We start from the raw sequence: 19,468 nt of genomic DNA on the forward strand, positions 1-19,468 counted from the left end.
GAACACTACTGTAGATATTTTCTAATGTAAAATATTCCTCCAGGATTATCTGATCATTTTGTTCATTTGATTATTTTGTTGTTTGATCAGATGAGGAAAGTTTAGTTTACTCGTCTTTCATGGAAATTAGCAAACATTTAATATGCATTGTTAGAGCCATTTTGTACATTTTGCACAAGCTGATAAATAATTCAGCTTTGTATTTCATAGTTCATAGTTCTTTATTGAGGTTGTAAGAATGCCTATTGGTTCGTAGGAATTGCACTCTTCTTATTGGCTGAGATGTGTGTAACGTCATTATTGCTTACTTTGTTTTAATTAGGATTATGGAGACGAGAAGAGCACACTAGTTTTTGACCGTGCTCATAATTGTTATTTTTTGGATTGCTGCAGTTTATCGTTTGTAATGCTCAAACGAAAGGTTTTCAATAAACCATACGAAAGAAACTGTGGGATTTTTTCGGCTTAAGACACGCGTCAACTACATCCTCACGCTCCATAATTGAAGTGTGCGTTTCAAATAAAACTAGACGGAGCCACACTACAATGCATGATCAAAACACAATCAAAGTTAATGTTAACAGCTGCTCAAATAAAAAAAAAACTGAGATATTCATTGATTTCTGTGGGTATAAATTAGTTCTATAAACTTTCACACTTGCATTTCCGTTAACACCAGCGCTAACACACTGTGATGACCAAAGCTTTGAAAATCGGGAACTTTGGGGTTTTTGTACCTTGAAAATGCTTAAATTTTACTCTGAAAACCCTGGATGAACCGTGGCTTTATAAGCAAAACAATTCCTACAATATGTGTCATTGTGCTGTTTAAATGTCACCCAGCGCTGACAGTATTTTAGGGGATGTCTGCAATACAAACATGGCAAGAAAAGTAGCAAAGTTGTGGGCTGACACCAGCTTATGAGATAATGGTATTGATTTTTCCAAACATGCAAATACTGATGTTTATTTGCTTATGGTCAAAAACCACACACTTTAATATTTTTGCATTCAATTCTATGCAAACCTTTTCATCACACGCTTGGCATGAGGTTAGAGGTCATCAGCTCTTCAAATGACCTCCTTGGTCAGTGGGGGGTGGCCTCTGCTAGAGACACGCTCCAGCCAATCAGAGCCCAGTCCGTTGGCCCTCTGCTCTGCTTTCCCAGGGCCTCATGATATTCATAACATGTTAATGACCTTAACCCTATTGATCATGGCCAAACAGCCTAACCTTTAGCCATGTGGAGCCCAGCGGTAACCTCCACCTACACACCACAACATTTGGCAACATGAGTAGACAGATTTCAGCAAGACAGGATCATGTTTCCTGTTTGTATACAACATGTTAGAAACCAAAGAATGTAAACTTATAGGCACAGCAATGCAGATAACTCATGTTTTGTTTATTTTAGACATCAACATCTTGCTTTCCTTTTTTAATTAAAACAATGTTGTGGTTTTCTAAGAAAAATCATATATTTTTGTAACTACAAAAAACAAAATATATATATTTTATTATTAGCTTTTTTTCCCAATTATGCCAAGTAATGCATGTTGATAACTCGTCTGAACACAATAGTAACAACAATAACATTGATGTCATTGAACTACTTATCCAACATAAGCAAGGGTCACATAAATATATAATATCAGCATGTGTTTCTCCTGGATATAGAATCATTAGAAAAATAATTCAAAAATCTAAACTATTGAGTAAACACATTACAGGATGCTATTAACCTGACCATTACTTTAAATTATAACTATACTGCTTTGGATGATTAAATCAATAGTTAGTTCTAATCAATACATAATTACACTCCGCTCTCCTCATTTGATTGGATATTGAAGTGCGGAGGTGCATGTTCATGGCAGTAATCCCTTAAAATCATTTCACAAAATTTCATTGATATTGTTAAGAATAAGAGTAATATAATATATTTCGGAGGTGCACAACACATTTGCCATCCTGAATGTGATGACTGCATTTACCTGTACCGCTGTATGTGTGTTTTGCTGATCCAGCATGGCCGATCTCACAGCTGGAGCCCATTGTATTGCTATTGAATGAGGGCTGGGAGACGGGAGGGTCATTGTCAAAAGGCACGGTCGCTGGATCAATATCTGAATTCATTAGGCAGCTGACTTGCAGCCATCAATATCTCCTCACAATTACCAGGTTATAGAAGCAGATGCCATTCAGGGTGACCTTATTATCAGTGGCCCCTTGGTAACTGATAATTTACTGTGTTCATCTTATTTTGTTTTATCCTACATACTTGATACACAGGAAAGAAGATCTTATGAGGCTAAGTTGCTAAATGGGAAATCAGTATAGTTGATTACTGATCAGTTTTCACCTGATCAGTGTTTGACATAAATGTGGATTTTCAGCTTAGATTGTTTGTCAACAGTCTGACTGAACTAAATAAAAACTCTCCACTGGCTGAACATCTCAAGTCAGTTCTGATCAATTTTATACAAAAATACAGGAAATCACAAATTTCTCTCGAAGAGATTTACAAACTAAACAAGACACCTTGTCCTTTTTCCTTAGACCTTTCATTAAGATCAGAAAAAACTCTTTTTAAGGACAGGCATGCAAAAACTGTGTGGAGAAGACTTGAAGCTGTATTTTTTCAGGAAGCCTAATTTAGATTAGGATATGTTTCATGAGAGAGACCATCAAACAAATAATATATATACAGCTTTACAAGACATTCAGTCACAAAAAGCAGTTAACATCTACACACACACACACACGCATATCAGTATAATGATATTAATACAAAAGAAGACAAATTACATGGGTAGCTCAGTTTGTATACTCGGCTTGGAAACCAGAGGATTAGCAATTCACATCCCAAATTGACCATGGACATGAGTGTAGACATGTAGCTGGAGAGATGCCATTTCACCTACTGGGCACTGCTGATGTGCCCTTGAGCAAGGTATTGCACCTCTAACTGCTTTTATTTTTATAAATTGTTTAGGCAAAGATAATCTTGTTGTTAAAATCTGATATTGTGACAGCTCTACAACAGTGTAGAGAAAGAGTAGTGAATTTCTCCAATGAGGGATTAATGAAGTGCTTCTTCTAAAATCTCAACAATACCAAATGGAGAAACTATAAGTTGCTTAAAAGTGCAATTTTTAAGCATTTCTTGTCCCTGTGCACTTGCCTAAATTTACAGTCTTCTATTAAAGTTATTCTTATCAGTCTTATAATTCATATTCTTATTCGTATTCTTTTCCTTATTGTTATTATTGTTGTATAAATGTGAATAAAGCCAACACAGACCCTGTTCTTTTATAGCCTTGTGTTATACATATGACCCTCTTGAGATCTTGGCCGATTTCATCTCCAAGTGAGAATCTTGTGGGAAAGAATCAACATCTCTGACCATTACATCATCCTGTAGGTGCAATAAATAAAATATTCTAGTTCCTGTTTTGTGACAGTTCCTCCTTACGGCCCCTGGGGTCCCCAGACCTCACTTTACACAGACCATTGGATGTATACTCTGCTTCTGGCCTGTGGAGTCTGCGCATGCTTGAGGAGGCGGGGGGTGGGGGCCCCCGGCACCCCTTAGAGCCGTTGGTGCTCCGCTGCTGGCAGTAGTGAATGTGGAGTTACACGGACAGCACGCAGGAGAGCGGCGGTTCGCGGTTTGGTGGAAAATGACACAAAAATCCAGATAAATGGCGAAGTTTAAGATGAAGTCCTACCAGCACTGGCTGTTTTTTGTTCTGTTTCTTCCTTTATCAAGTAAGTGTCTTGTTTTTGTTTGTGTTTCTGATAATAAGTGACCTGATAAGAGGTCCATGTACGGACCGTTGATGGCATATAATGTTAACTGCCTGTGTAATGTTGTTTTCTGAACTAACTGGACAGGTTGTTAAACTTTAACTGTATACTCTCTATTAGTCCTGTGTTTCTCTGTCATTTACATCAGTTAACTGCTAACCTTACGTCACGTTGGTTAGGATGCTGACGAACTTCATGCATAATATTTTCGGCAGGAAATATTCAAACACCATGCAATACATTGCTATTTCTGACATATAAATGGTGTTCTTTTTTATAATGATAGCACATTATATACATAAACATATGTCTGTGGAATTATTTTATCATTCTTTAGTATTATTATTATTATTATTATTATTATTACTTATTTAATGTCTTTGTAAAGCACTTTGGTCACACATTTACACTTGACTTAGTTGAAGAACAGAGCTGCTATTAGAGTTCACATACTGAAAAACAATGTCAACAACACCATTGTGTATGCTCCTTTTTTAAAAATAATTTCATGTAATTTCAATGTAGTTTTCTTTTTACATGACATGATTTATATGGTCTGTCAGACTGTAGAGCTATTGTTGTGCAGTTGTAGTATTCCATTGCTCTAAAACTTACCTTCTCTTTACTAATATTTTGATTCTTTGCCTCTAGGTGTTTTATGTTTCAGCGAGTTATCCTTCATCACAGAGCCCAGTGATGTTACCTTACTACCAAAGGACCCTGCTGTCTTGGACTGTCAGGCCCATGGGCTGCCTCCAGTCACCATCAAGTGGCTGAAGAATGGAGTTAAGTTGGCAGAAAGTGAGCACATACACTTTCTGCCAAACGGCTCCTTGTACATACCAAAGATAAAGCATACCAAGGAGGAATCAGATGAAGGATTCTACCAGTGCCTCTCGCAGAACAAATATGGAGCTATCTTAAGCCAAAGATCACGTCTGACTATCGCAAGTAAGTATGGATCTCAGAGTTAAAGGATTCTCTGAAGCTAGCTTGGACTTTATTTCTGTTTTACACTGTTGGGACCAAGATGAGGATGGGTTAAACTTGTTGGTGATATCCACTTTGCGGTGTCAACATGCAGGCATCAGAATGGCAAGTTCATGGATTATTAACTTGGAGATGGGAAGCAGATGTACCCCACCCCACTCTTTTTTTCTTTACTGAGGAAAAACCTCTAAAGTCTGGGTTTCCATGTTATTGGAAGTTGTTCAGACTTGGTCATGCCTGAGTTTAAAGCTGTCAGTCCAGTTATAGGACCATTTTAAGAGACAGTTAAAGGTAGATGGAGAGTCAATCTAAAAGCTCATAAATACTCCATAAACAGGCAGCATGACTCTGAGCTCACTATCTTTACCCTGTTTCCCTTTTACACTTATGAAATACCCTAGGAAACATTGGCACAAAAAGTTATAGATTAGCCTTCTCTCTATACTTATGTTAGTGGGGTTGCATTGTCACGCAGACTGTGTAATTGCTGAATGGTCTGCTACACAGAGGAATCTCTGAAAGGCCATTTGCCTTTTAGCCTTTGTTTGGAGTAACCCTGACCGCCCCAGAAGAAAAGCTAGGTTTTCAGGGCATTTGTTTGTCCACGTATCAGTGGACAGGACAGCTGTGTCTATTCAATTGGCCTGGTCTAGCATGGACACTTTTCACAGGTCTTAGAGGGGATATCCCATTACTGGTGTCATAGAAACAAGCATGGCCTTCTTAAATATACTGATTTTGACAATGACACTGACTCTGAGGATAGAAAGTTTAAGGCAATATGTCCCAGTACTCTGCAGTACAAAACAAGGCCTAGATACAACTATCACACAGGAAGAAGTTCCTAAATATAGAAATATAAAAAGTAAAAACATTTTTTAGGCTTTTAGAGACACCAATTTTGCTCTGATATTTCTTGTTGTCAATTTATGAAAGGGCAACAACAACAGAAAAACAGTATTCTATTGATGACCATCTAAAAACCTTTAGAAGTCAAGTTTGGCCTGGCGTCCAGCCTTTGTCAGTGAAAGGGTTAAAGGTTTTTGGTCAGCTGTAGGCAGGGAGTGGAGGATGGGCCTCCTCTGTGCTCCCCTTCTGTCCAGAGGTCCTGGGGGTCAGGGGTCAGCAGGGAAAGGCTTTGTGATGTCACAGGCCTGCTCTGGCTGAGCTGCCCTGCTGTTCTTTCTCCCAGCCCACAATCCCTTTCACTGGATCAGCCCCTCTGTTGCCCTGTCAAGCAGAGCCCTTTTGTTAAAGAAAGGCCAGTTTGTCATGTGATTGAACATGGCCTGATATTCCAGTAAATAGAGACTTTCCTTTCAAAACATGTTTACCTTCAGGAGGTATTTTCCCTGTGGTTCTAGGACTACATCACTAGTTTCAGAACCACATGGATTTACAGAAGGTGTCACATATCTGTCATATGTTTTACAATATCGGCAAGATAATATGTGCTTTGCTAAATAACTAAACACTACTGTATATATTTGACAGCACATAAGAACATATGAATCACAAGGTTCTCTTTTGTAGACTAATGGTGAACTGACTTCGATCTGGCTCCCAGTTTGGGATAAAATTGAATGGACAGGGGGTTGAGGCGAACTTTGACCTCTCTAGAGAAACCTTTGTGCTGTTTGACCTAGACATTGATTTGTTCTTTACAACAGAGGTGACCATATTAGCGGATCAGTCTGTACAGGCCACACCCACCATCTACATCAGTGATCCCAGCACAAGTGAAGACGGTCTGTTATCTCCCAGTGGAGAGTAAACAACATATTGTTTAACTTCTTACAAAGTGCTGAGGGCTTTTAATGATGCTCACCAGTCAGCAATGTTGTCTGGAGACAAAAAACTGTGGAGCATTCGAGACTTCAAGATAATACCAACCAGTGGAAGATAATCAAATGTGTTTTGGTTTAGGGTTGTCATATTCTAACCCTAAAGCAAAACCAACTGCCATTTCAGAGGATGACTTCCCAAACAAACCCTCAAGAATAATGCTTCCTGGCCCTGGTGTAGGCTAACCCCATAATGCACCTCAAATATGCAGGGTTACCAGTTTTATTTGTGAGATATTGATGAGATCAGGTCTTAAATGAAAGGATTGCTCTTTAATTTGGAAGTCCCAAAGCTCAGGATCTAAATGTGTAGCTTCAGAGGGAGAACAGGGTATTGATTTTCTTTAACACGATATTGACTTCCTTCCTGTGAGTGAGGGGGAAGGTAGAAAGTTATCACCTTAATGAATGAAGGTCATTGGTCATATAGTATTCTGGTGACAAATGCAGATTGGGGGTTGTTTATTTGTGGTGATTATTAAAAGACCTTCTAAATACACATAAACAGAACGTGACTCAGCAAGTTGATCGCAGTTGGTTTAGTCATTTTAAAGGAACTCACCCCAAAATCAAAAACAGCTATTTATCAATCGGATTGTTTTGGTATGAGTTGCTGAGTGTTAGCCATAGAGATGTCTGCCTTCTCTCATTATTGGACATATATGGCAGTCACCTTAAAAAATACAACTGAAAAACTCAACTGTAACTGACAGTGACACAACTGTCTCTTTCATGACGTGGTTACTCACAAAATCAATCACAAAATCCACAAACCATGTTGTAAGCAGTTTCATATCGGGACTATTTTCTCCCTACTATATGAAACTGCTTCAAATAAGGTCCAAGGTGTTTTATCTTGAGTGACGGGGTCAGGACTGTTGAGTTTTCAAATGTATTTTTAGTGCTTTTGAGCACCAAAGGCAAAGTGTCCTATAGTTCCATTATATCTAAGAGAAGGCAGACACCTCTACAGTGGATATCTCCAATACTCATGTCTATATGTCTTTGGGCTGGACCTTCTATTGAAAGCCACTGTATTTATACCTAATCACTGTCTACCTAGCAAGGTATAGGCAAAACATTTAGGTAGGCACAACTGTAAAACATGAATATATGTAGAGTGTAATCTTTGATTTGTGCAAGAAATATTTTTTCCTCTTAATTTAACATTGTTTTTGATATTTTTATATTCCTAATGGTTGCTTGCAATTATTCCTATGTAAAGTGAATTGATTAGATTTTATCCATAACAATGCATCATTCAGTGTCATTCTTCAATTGATCCATTGATTGGACCAGCTGGTCAGTATGGGACCTGGTTGCTCATCTGCACACAAGCAAGATCATGGTGTCTTAGAAAGATCAATTCCTTTCATAGAATCAGTTATCATCCATCAGTGTCAGGGATTTTCATGCATAATAGATCATGTTTTAGCAAATATTGAAAGAAAATTCTGTATTTAGTATGTGACAAACACAAATAACTACAAAATAAATTGGTTACCTTGCATACTTTTTTCACTTCATTAGCCCACTACTAAAACAAATACTCTCATTTCTTATAATTTCATGACAAGCTTATAATTAAGTTTTAGTTGAAATGCTGTGCTGCTGATAGTTCTGGTTTCAATTGATGATACATATTTTTCGACAGGTATCTCCGAGTTTGTGTTGCAACCTGTGCCTATGGTGGTGACAGAGGGCTCAGTGGCACGATTCTCCTGTGCTGTCACCTCCAGCCCTCCTGCCACCATCACTTGGGAGCTCAACCAGAGCACATTACCACTACGAACAGACAGGTACCCACAGTTGCGCCTTTAGTCATTTTTGACACCATCATACAGTTCCTGTTTAACTTGTTTTGTCGATATTTTTGCAAAAAGTAACTGCTCCCAAATTCTGTTGCTGTCCTCATAAAACCTTTAGTTTGACTCGAATGTTACCATTGTATCTTCCCAGAATAACCGTTTTGCCTAACGGAGTCCTTCAGATCCATAATGTGCAATTGGAAGATGCTGGACAGTATCGATGTGTGGCAACTAACATTGGTAGCCGTTTGAAGAGTAGAGAGGCCACACTGACAGTCAACCAAGGTACAGAGACTGCTTTAACTGGGTTTTAGGAATGAGCATTAAACAATCATTTAATATAGGGAATCTATTTCTAACATTTTCCCTTTCTTGTGAAGGTGGGGGTCCTCAACCACGTCAGAGGCCCAGAATCATTGCTGGACCTCAGAATGTCACAGTTTCTCTTCACCAAACTGTGGTGCTGGAGTGTGTGGCCACAGGCAATCCCTGGCCCATCATCTCCTGGAGCCGTGCTGACAGTAAACCTATCGATGTGTATAACGCCAAAGTGCTGGGCAATGGGAACCTGGTTATTACTGATGTCAATTCCAAGCACAGTGGAGTCTACCTCTGCAGGGCCACCACCCCTGGAACCCGCAACTACACTATTGCTGCAGCCAACCTCACAGTTCAAGGTACAGTAAACTCTTAAGTAATTACACAGCTTTGGTTCTCAGACAACATCTCCTGTCTGCCTCTTATATTCCATTTGCCATGACAAAACAAAAGCTTTTGCAGTAGGCTGTGTTTTCATCACTTTTCTCTTACACCTCTCTTCAGTGCCACCATCCATTGTCGAGAGGCCTGAGAGCCAGACCCGTCCAAGAGCAGGCACTGCCCGGTTTATGTGCCAAGCAGAAGGAGTGCCCCTGCCACGCATCAGCTGGCTAAAGAATGGAGAAGAGGTTCACTTAAATGGGAGAATTAAGATGTACAACAGGTATTGCAATCAAACTTAACCAACGGCCATTAAAAAAAGCCAACTAGAATAAGCATAGAATAAAATCGAATAAGCCTTATCAAATGAAGTTTAAACTTTCAATTTCATGAGCTTAGTACTGATTGTTAATATTTTGTTTCTTGTTTCACAGTAAATTGGTGATCACCCAGATCATCCCTGAGGATGATGCCATCTATCAGTGCATGGCAGAGAGTGACCAGGGTTCTGTGCTGTCCTTGGCCCGCCTTATTGTTGTCATGTCCGAGGATAGACCCAGTGCACCAAGAAATGTCCATGCTGAGACCATCTCAAGCTCTGCTATCCTACTGGCCTGGGACCGACCTCTCTACAATGCAGACAAAGTTATTGCCTACTCCATCCATTACATGAAGGCTGAAGGTGAGACCAAAAGAAAGAACCAGTTAACACTGTTTCAGGTTTTTCATTTGAGCTTTTGTGAAATGGTAGATATGAAAGGTGTGAAAGGATGCAAGATGATAGTCAACCACAAAAATCTATGTCACTCTCTCACATGTGATCAACTTTCTTTGGTGAAGGCCATCTGTTGTTGCTGCACAGAGCAGAGGTCAAGGAGGACTCAGAATGGCAACTTCACTGAAATAACAACAGGCTTAGCCAGCCCATTGTCCGGTCCCCAGCTCATTCTGCTTGCAGTTAAAGGGACAGGGTGTCTTTCTAAAAGTCTCACAGTCTTGCAGACCAGTAGCGTGAGGAGATATTTAACCATTAAATTGAGAGTGGGTAACTCCGTTTAGTCAAATCTGCCTTTGTAGTAAGCACATTTTTAGATGTTAATTAGGTTTGCTTTAAAAGTCTGGAAACTGGTATGTGACTGTGTCTTGAATTACATATGTTTATAGAAAACATGAGTGTTATTCAGAAACTGCAAGCATTAAGGCTTTCAAAACACTGACTGTTTATGTGGAACATGCCTCACAACCATTCCAGGAAATCTTTTCTTCTTGGATAATCTTAGCCTATATCCTAACCTACTTTCTGATCTGTTCCATGTCAAGGTCTGAACAACGAAGAATACCAAGTTGTTATTGGCAACGACACGACCAGTTATATCATTGATGACCTTGAGCCAGCTCGAAACTACAGCTTTTACATTGTGGCATATATGCCAATGGGAGCCAGTCGTATGTCGGACCAAGTCAGTCAACATACCCTGGAGGATGGTAAGCATAGAGCATTGAGACTCCCAGCATTCCTTGCAATAAATCACTCTGGTAGTTAAGCTAACATGCATGCAAGTGATGTGTGTACAGAGCACATCCTGAGTGGAGATAAGGGGGATGGGCATTCTGTTGTTAGCAGTTTCTAACTCACTAATGGCAAGTTTGGTTGAAAGATAAATAACAATATAACAGCTCAGCTTTTTGCTATCTTGTTTGTAATCTAAAGAAATCAGAGTGAAGTATATATTTCCATGTCTTTCCGCAGTGCCTTTGCGAACCCCAGAGTTGACTCTGACCAGCCAGAGCTCCACAGATATTCAGGTGACCTGGCAGCCGCTGCCCGCCAAGGTGAGCCGTGGTCGGTTGTCTGCATACAGACTATCCTATCGTACAGCTGTGGACAGTACTGTCGCCTCTGTGGAGCTACCTCAGAACAGCACCGAATATTTGCTGGAGGGCCTGCAGCCTGATACCATCTACCTGCTCCGCATGGCTGCAGCCACCCGTGTGGGCTGGTGTGAGCCCTCTGCATGGACCTCACACCGCACACCTAAGACTACCAGCAGCAAAGGTAAACCTGCAAAAGGCTGCTGATGTAAATCTGTGTTATTTTTGTCCATGCAAACTCATCACATGCTTGCATTGTTCTGTTTTGTTTACTTACTGTTTTGCATGTGTCATGCATGATTGAAGTTGTTCTTAGTGTCAAAAGCTGGCATAATCAGCACGGTACGAAGTAAATATGTTCATGCTATTTTGAGAATCATGTGATACTATGTTTTGCCTTTGTTACAATGCTGTTTTGCTGCTTAGTTTTTTTGCTCAGAATACCATGAGGATCACTAGAGCTCATGCAGAGTGGCCAGCTTATGGCTTAGAGTTTGCTCTTGTAGCATTGTCCCACAGTCTTTGTGTTGGTTACCCAGGAACCTTTGCCCTTCGCTGTCAGTGATGTTAGAGTGGCCTCAGTCACGGGTCATAAAGAGAGGGCCTCGGGCGTCTATGTGGGGGGAAGAATAGCCTCTTTTCATGGCCTGGTGTGTTGGGGGAGGCTGTTTGTCCACAATAGTTGAAGTTCTTGTTTTTAAAAGTTTGGTTATATATTAAGGTGATATAGAGCAGCACAGCTGGCACAATAATATTTTTTTACTTGAGGTTAGAACCTGACCACAGTCTTTCAAAATGTTATGTGTTATTTGAATCATTACTAATAATTCTGTCACACAAAAACCTTTTTGTTTATGAGATTGATCATTCATCCACCCCTTTTCTATGCCCAGTGTCCTGTTGTTTTTTTGTTTAGTCTTCCTTTGTGCTCAGCAATATTTTAAATATGAGAGAGTATTGATCCCATGTCTGCTGTCTCTGCCCTGTAGTGCCTTCAGCCCCTGCTCTTCAACTTGAGCCGCTTAACTGCACCTCCATTGTGGCACGCTGGCAAACCTCTCCACAATCTGTGGCTGTCCAGGGTTACCGGCTGTGTTACCATGAGGAAGGCCAACCAGAGCAGCCCATCATCCAGCTGCAGGCTCAAACCTTTACCCACACCATCAGTGGCCTTGGTGAGTGATGCACTCTTGTTGTCATAGCTATCTAGATGTGAGGTGTTGGGATAGTGGAGTGGAAGAAAAGCTACATTTTGTATATCGTACTATGTTAGTGCATTTCTATCATCTAGATCTGTAAAATTGGTGTAAAGACAACAGAGAGTGACCGATGACTCACTCAAATGGTCCCCAATTTAATTCAGAGGGCAGTTGGAAGCTACATTTGCATTTTCACCCTCTGTCCTGATCAATATGGCCTGACCCCTCTTGCCTAACCAGCAGCCCCCTCTAGTTTGGCTGCAGTATTGTGTGAGAGCAGGCTCCCAGGGTTAGAGGTCAGTATCCAGATGTCCCTCCCACCACCATTTCCCATCGCAAGGCTTGCATAATTACCTCTGGCCATTGTGTTCTATCCAGGGCCAGACCTGCCCTGTAAGACCCTGGCCACTACCCCCTTTAGCTGGACATTGAAACACACAAACAGAGACCCTTGGGATTGGCCAAAGCTGGACCGAACCACTGACCTCTAGCCGTGAGACAGCAGTCCTAGATTAGGACCCTGCCCCCAACGGTCATCTATGCTCTTCATGTAAATAACCCACAACAATCTATATGCAGTGTGAAGCAGAGCCATACTAAACAAAACTCTACCAAACAATATCATCTTGTCTGATGTGAGTGTTCAAGCACAGTGTGGTTCCTATGCAGTTCATATCCTAAACATTGAAATAGCAGTAGGTAGACCATCAGTAACTATTTTTAATTCAAATGTTTTTGTAGTAATAATTGCAAGATATATAAAAACCCTTCAGTATTATTCTACACCGATATTCACACAAGCTGCTGTAATTGGTTTTATATTCCATAATATATCTGATTTCAATATAAGTTGTGTTCTGGAGCCATGTTTCTTTCTGCGTTGCTCCAAGTTTAAGGCTATAACACAAGGCCAGTAGGAAGAACGTCAAAGGGGGGAACAAAAGGGGCCCAGCTCCTCTCCCACCGTCCTGCACCCAGATTCCTTCTGTTCTATCTTGGCCTGACCTGGTGACCCCAGTCAAACCCCCCCAGTCCCAAGGGCCTAGGATCCCAGCAGCTGAATGCTGCCCCTGGCCCAGCCCCCACAGCAGGCCTGGACACACCGCCTTCACTGGTCAATACCCACAGGCTGACCTTTCACACTGGAGGCATAAAACAAACCGTAACACTCCCTAAAAACGTCCTGATTTAGGACCTAATGCAATGGTGGCCTTTTAAGTAAAAAAATGTGTGTTTTAACTTTTTAACTTTTATAGCATATTTTCAAGCAAAGGCTTCCCACCCCTAGACCACAGTCATCTTTCTGATGTTGTTTAGCCAGTACTCAATACAGCCCTTTTTGTCCTTTAATTCCCTGATTTTTTATTATAAATAAAGTTCTAATAAAATGTGAAAACATTTTTTTTTACCTCATCTCACCTCTTTAATGCAGTGATTTGTTTCTATTGTGCTTTAAAACACAGCCTAGTTCTGATAGGGTTTCATAGTTGTTAAATCTTTAAAGGCCATCAAAATGGAAAGACAATAAAATTTTGTGATAATTTTCATAGAGCTTATTGATTACCTCCCCATATTTACCGGGCCTTGGGGCTGGTTGATCTTTCTCATGCTCCTTACGCATGACAAGTCTTGATAAATGAGAGGTTGGGGTGACTCAGGAGACCATGCATTGTCCATGGAGGGGGACTGGCCAGTTATGACCTACAAACGTCCCCCCTGCAGCTAATTGTGAAAGTGTCTGCCTTTTTGGAAGAAAAAAATAGATGCTGCTCTATTTGTTAACCATCACATTTGGTATTTTAATGGTGTTCTTTCAGGCTCTTGGAATTAATAACCAAATACCCTCTATTGCACTATTCAATGAAAAAAAGTGCTCTGTGCAATTATGTACTTTCAGTTGATCCACCTTTGGTTTTAGCTTTAAAAATATGGTCAGACATGGCTAAACTTGTATTATTTGTGTTGCAGATCCAAGGAGAAAGTATCATGTCAAGATTCTGGCTGTGAGTCAAGCTGGAGATGGCTACCAGACAGACCAAACAGTTAGCACTCCGGGATGTGTGTGTAAGTACATTTCTCTGTTGAAATGGAATCAAACCTTTTCCCAAATTAAGAATTGTGATGGTAATATGCATTTTGCTTGCATCATTCAGCGGCTAGGGACCAACTGGCAGCAGCCCCTCCAGCTCCTCATCAGGTGACTGTTTTGGCCAACAATGCATCTGCAGTGTCTCTGCGCTGGAGCCGTCCTGCTTTTTCCGCTGGAAAGGCTGTTAGCTATACAGTTCGATCTACACCTGTGGGCACACACAATGCCTCGGCTATACGCTACCTGCAAACGTAAGCTTATAACGCCTAAAGCATTCTGTATTTCACCATAATAGTTAAGACAGTTTCACATTTCATGAAGCTCTGGATCATTGTCTGCCAAATGCCCATAATGTATAAATGTTGTCCACAGTACCAGACAGAGTGTGATGGTTCAGAATTTGGATCCAAACACTCGCTATGAGTTTGTTGTACGTCTCCATGTGGACCAGATGTCGAGTCCCTGGAGTTCTGTTGTTTACCATCAGACTCTGCCAGCAGGTAATAAATTACTTTAAATTACTGTAACATAATTTTATCATGACTTCAAGGTGTCTGTGTATCCCCTCATTTCCTTTACCTTGGAAGTAAATTCCTTTAACAAGTGTTCTTTATTCTAAATGTGATTTCTGTGTGTGCAGCACCTAGCAAACCTCCTGCAGGAGTGCGAGTAACTCTGATCGAGGATGACACTGCTCTGGTGTCCTGGAGGGAGCCCACAGAGCCCAATGTGGTGGTTACACGCTATACAATTCTGTACGCTTCTCAGAAAGCCTGGATGGCTGGACGCTGGCAGATATTGCAGAGGGAGGGTGAGTAGTGGACTGGATCATGGAAACATTTCACCATGTTGATTGTGTATCAGCAACCTTCTCTCATCTCTAGTTATTGTGCATAAGCTGAACTCTCCAGCTTCAGATGTAACTTTCATATGGAGCTGTAAAAATAATACATGCTGTAAACAGTTATCTGTTTTCTTTATTTCTCATCCTTGCTGCTTGTTCTTGCTTTTGTTTACAGGAAGCCACACAATGGCCCTGCTGGAGAAGCTGGAGGCGGGGAATGTCTACCTGGTGAAAATCTCTGCCTCTAACCAGCTTGGTGAAGGGCCTTATTCTGACATTGTGGAGCTGGCACTGAAGCGCGGAAACAACCACCGCAGCAAGAACCCCAGGCACTCTGACAGCTTCCCCGATACAACAGGTAAGCATCATTAAACACTGGAGCATACTGTAATATTAGGGTTGTGATGCTACTTAGGCTTTAGCTTTGTTAAATCTATGTTTCTTGTATTACGTCACTTGTGTTGGCAAAAGTGCATTTGTACAGTGAAGTGATACATTTTGACACCAGTACGGATTCATAATCTTTAGTAAAAAATAGTCTATGGAGAATGAATAAAAGTTCCTCTCTGGTAGGATACAAACCACTAGGAGGCGTAGGTCAGCAACACTTGTTAACCATATTAAATAATTGGCCATTATAGTGGTTTAGTATATGTATAATAAAGCATAACATGTGTTTTTTTCTGGAAATTATTATTATTATTACTTTAATTAAAATGTATATTATTTTAAGGTAGCAATATGGAGATGTTGTATAAATTTGTTGATAAAAGTTTACTTTTTAAATCACATCAAGTCCTGAAACCCTGTTGTTTATCTTCCAGTATACTCTGATGGTCTTTACCACATAGACCAGAGGTCTATGACAGGGATCATTGTTGGTGTGTGCATCGCCTTGGCCTGTATTGTTATGTGTGCCTTAATCCTCATCAGTAAAGGCAGACCAAGGTACTAATTATCATCATTTTCAATAATATTTGTATTGTTAAAACATAAACAATTAGTTTTTTTCTGACATTTGTTTACATTCTTATCTTTTTCTGACTAATAGAAAATCCTCCAGCCACAAAGTCATTGCTATGGGAGCTCCTGAAGGTCCTATTTCTGGTTTGTCTCTGCCTACTGAACACCAGACAGAAAATGTCGAGGCCCTTATACCCATGATAAGCCACCACTTTCTCAATTCCAAGGTGAGACAAACAGAACGGAATGACTGAGCTGCTGATGATGGCTCTTCTGGTTTCAGAAACCAAAAAAAAATTGTATTTCTCATATATGGTCTCATTTGTTCCAGGGTGGATCTAATATGGTCATAAGTAGTGCCCGTCCAATCAGCAGCAAGAATCAAAGCAAGAGGTGGCTGCTCTTCAAGAAGGAGATCAGGAACGCAGCTGAAAGTGACGTAAGTGGTGCAAAATTCTGGTCAATCAGCTTTCTTTTTAGCCACATTTATTTTTTTGTCTTAATTTAAAAAAATATATTCTCCATTCTATTAGGCTGAGTGTCGAGCCAGCTTGTATGAGGCTGGAAAAACTGTTCTGAGGTATGAGGAGCGGTTAGGTGCAGCACCCCTGCCCCCTTCGTCCCGGGAGATCATCTACGGACCGTATCACTCGGAGAGCTCTCACACCAGCGAGGGCAGCCAAGAGACGGGAGACTCTGGACACTACTCCAATGAAGAAAGCAACGAAGAGATGAGCAACCCTTCGACCAGCCAAAGCTCCAGGCCTGAATCTTTTGGGCCGGACGATGGAACCAATGTCGCTGAGCTGAAGCAGTCTTTTAAAGTGGAAAATGAGGAGATGCTGAGCCGTCCCCGCCATCACTCCGCCCCTGATGCCACCCGGCTCTGCTGCGCCTCAGAGGGCTCTCATCCTGCCCTGCACACGTCCCAAGCAGTCGGCTCCTGACATCAGCCAACCTAGATCTGCTCTGCAGCAGCCGAAGCTACGTCACTTCTACCTCGTTTGCTTCCTGAGTTGAGCCTCCTCAGTCATTTCCTGAGGCACAAGGGATCAGGAAGTCAGCTGCTGCGATGGACGGAATGTGCTTTTGCTTCGGATCTACCTCAGGATTTTGTATGAATGTTTGTTAAAACATTTTATTTCCATTTTTTAAACTTTCTACCTGTTTGTCTGTGTTTGGCGTTATCTGTCCTAAACCAAAGCTCACCCATGATGAATGTTAAAAAGAATGTCAAAAATGTATTGTGATACATTTTCATTATATTTAATTACTTTCCACTGGAGCAGAGGGTGCAGTGGGGCCCTTCTGACTGATTATCTACCTCCATGTTCTGTTCTTGTGTATACATTACTACCTCCTTTTCACCACATTGTGTGCAGTATTATCTCAGACTCAGGGGACAAGGTGAAAACATTTCATTGCCATGTCTTGTTACTTCTTTTGGGGCGTTATTATCTGGAGGTCCTCATTTTTTAAAGTCTCGTAACTTTTATTTTCACGGTTGAAAAACGCTTTTATTTCACATTATTGTCTTTGAATGATGTATGTTGTGAAAATGTGAAAATAAGTGCATTAGATATTGTCAAACTATTTGAGCTTTATCATACAATATCGTTTGGCATTTCCAGTGCACTGAACTCAAAGCTTTAACATGGCCTTAATATCTAAAGGGCTTTGCATACTATAGAAGATGAAATCCAAAGACGGGAAGAATTATACCCAAAGAGTTTTTGATAATACAATAGATGTTCTAAGGCAACCAAAATATAGAGAATATACATTAAGGGTGCGTTTGCCAAAATATTGTTCTTGCCAATGATGTAAATTTCCCTTAGAATGGTGGTTTGAATGCCTTTCTCAGTGTAAATTTTTTCTTGATGCTTTAATCTGGTGAAAGCTTTAGCACAAGTCTCCCCGGCTTGTGTTCCATTTGCCTTCTTGACCATTGCTAAAGGCAGCGGTGATGCCGATGCTATTATCCAAAGAGTTGTCTCTTCCTCAGATGGGTATGGCTTTTCATTCAGTTGATCCTTGGTTTTATGAGGTGGAAATATTTGACACACACCAAAGATCCAGTTTGTTCTGCCAGTGATAGATGATGATATTTATTGTTTAGAGAATCATCTGTTACGATCACCAATATTACTGTATGGGGAAGAATTCACCTTCTCTCTCCATAATATTTCCTGTCCAGGTGTGACAATGAAGGATTCTGACTATCAAAATGGGAACCCGATGTGTGAAGAGCAACATAATCAATTTTTTATAACTTTGTAATACAAATAATCCTAACCAAAGAAATTTGAAGTCTCTGTTATTTAGTGATTTTCTTTGGTTTTCATTTACATTATTTACATTTTAATGTGATCTTATTTTACAATGGTTTTGATTGCTAGAAAGGCATTTTTACATAGTTTTTATTTTTACTTGAGATGTCAAACTGTTCTGCTGTCTTTTTATCACCATGAGATATTACGCGAATGATTCTTACATAGATTACATTGGAAATTTGGATTTAGATTGTCCTTTTTAGCATGATGTCGTACAAAAACACTTCCCAATTCGAATGTGAAATGTTACTAAATTAATAATGCCGGTTTCAAGTTTGAAGTTTGTCTGTGTAAAAATGCATTGCTATAAAAGGTTGATTTGAAAGCCACAGATAAATTTGCTGACTTAACTCAGGTGCCAAATGTAGATTTAGAGTGTAGGCTTAAATGTTAATATTTAAGTTATGTTTTTTTTTTTATATTTCTGCTTTTGAATACCAAAATACAAGTTTTAATCCAAAGTGAGCAACCGAAAAAAGTATTTTAAGTGTTGTAAAATGTTGCAACAGACTTTTTTGATACTCAAGATGATCACAAATACTAGATAATAAAATTGTTCTTGGAAAATTACAATTTGTGTTGCACTTTGTCTCCTTGGGTTTATGTGTGTTTTTGTGAGCCTTTTAAATATTTATGGAAAAGTTAACATGACAGTGTTAACAGCGTGTCAGAAACAATAGTACAAGCTTTAAGAACAGGTGACAAACAATAAAACTGCAAGATGCTCAACGTTGAGTAAATATTTCTTCTGATAGTCTTCTCATGTGTTTTAAGCAGTTTCAAAATATTCTGCAATATTTCTGCTGTCAGCTCATTCCATGTGTGTAAATATGTAGTTTTGACTCTAGAATCAGTATAAAGCCACATGTGAAGAGTGACCACAATGGTCAGCAGCTGTGTGACAAACAAAGGATGCAGGGAGAGTACGAGCAGCTGACCCTGTATGTCAGGAATTGTGAATATTAAGTGGGAACAGATGGTGCCCTTAAGTGTTCAATATTAAATTCATAAACAAG

At 40.1% G+C, this 19,468-nt stretch overlaps 1 protein-coding gene across 1 annotated transcript; it reads left to right on the forward strand.

The window, feature by feature from the left end:
* Nucleotides 1-3,634: 3,634 nt before the first annotated feature.
* LOC131973526 (protogenin B-like) lies at nucleotides 3,635-19,025 on the forward strand. The gene is made up of 19 exons (XM_059335541.1): nucleotides 3,635-3,772; nucleotides 4,463-4,762; nucleotides 8,300-8,444; nucleotides 8,605-8,738; nucleotides 8,834-9,130; nucleotides 9,276-9,435; nucleotides 9,587-9,834; nucleotides 10,473-10,637; nucleotides 10,903-11,208; nucleotides 12,014-12,199; nucleotides 14,192-14,287; nucleotides 14,377-14,563; nucleotides 14,685-14,812; nucleotides 14,953-15,123; nucleotides 15,332-15,514; nucleotides 15,981-16,104; nucleotides 16,208-16,346; nucleotides 16,451-16,558; nucleotides 16,653-19,025. The coding sequence occupies exons 1-19, from the start codon at nucleotides 3,706-3,708 to the stop codon at nucleotides 17,064-17,066; spliced, it is 3,558 nt and encodes a 1,185-aa protein (XP_059191524.1). The 5' UTR covers nucleotides 3,635-3,705; the 3' UTR covers nucleotides 17,067-19,025.
* The last annotated feature ends 443 nt before the right edge of the window (nucleotides 19,026-19,468 follow it).

The sequence above is a fragment of the Centropristis striata genome, chromosome 6, assembly GCF_030273125.1.
Source record: "Centropristis striata isolate RG_2023a ecotype Rhode Island chromosome 6, C.striata_1.0, whole genome shotgun sequence".
In the NCBI taxonomy this organism is placed as follows: Eukaryota; Metazoa; Chordata; class Actinopteri; order Perciformes; family Serranidae; genus Centropristis; species Centropristis striata.

Bases quoted from the DNA above. Each gene is read 5' to 3' on its own strand.
- LOC131973526 (XM_059335541.1), top strand. From the start codon at position 3,706: ATGGCGAAGTTTAAGATGAAGTCCTACCAGCACTGGCTGTTTTTTGTT. The intron at 8,445-8,604 runs GTACCCACAGTT...GTATCTTCCCAG, and splicing joins TTACCACTACGAACAGACAG to AATAACCGTTTTGCCTAACG. The intron at 9,835-10,472 runs GTGAGACCAAAA...TTCCATGTCAAG, and splicing joins CCATTACATGAAGGCTGAAG to GTCTGAACAACGAAGAATAC.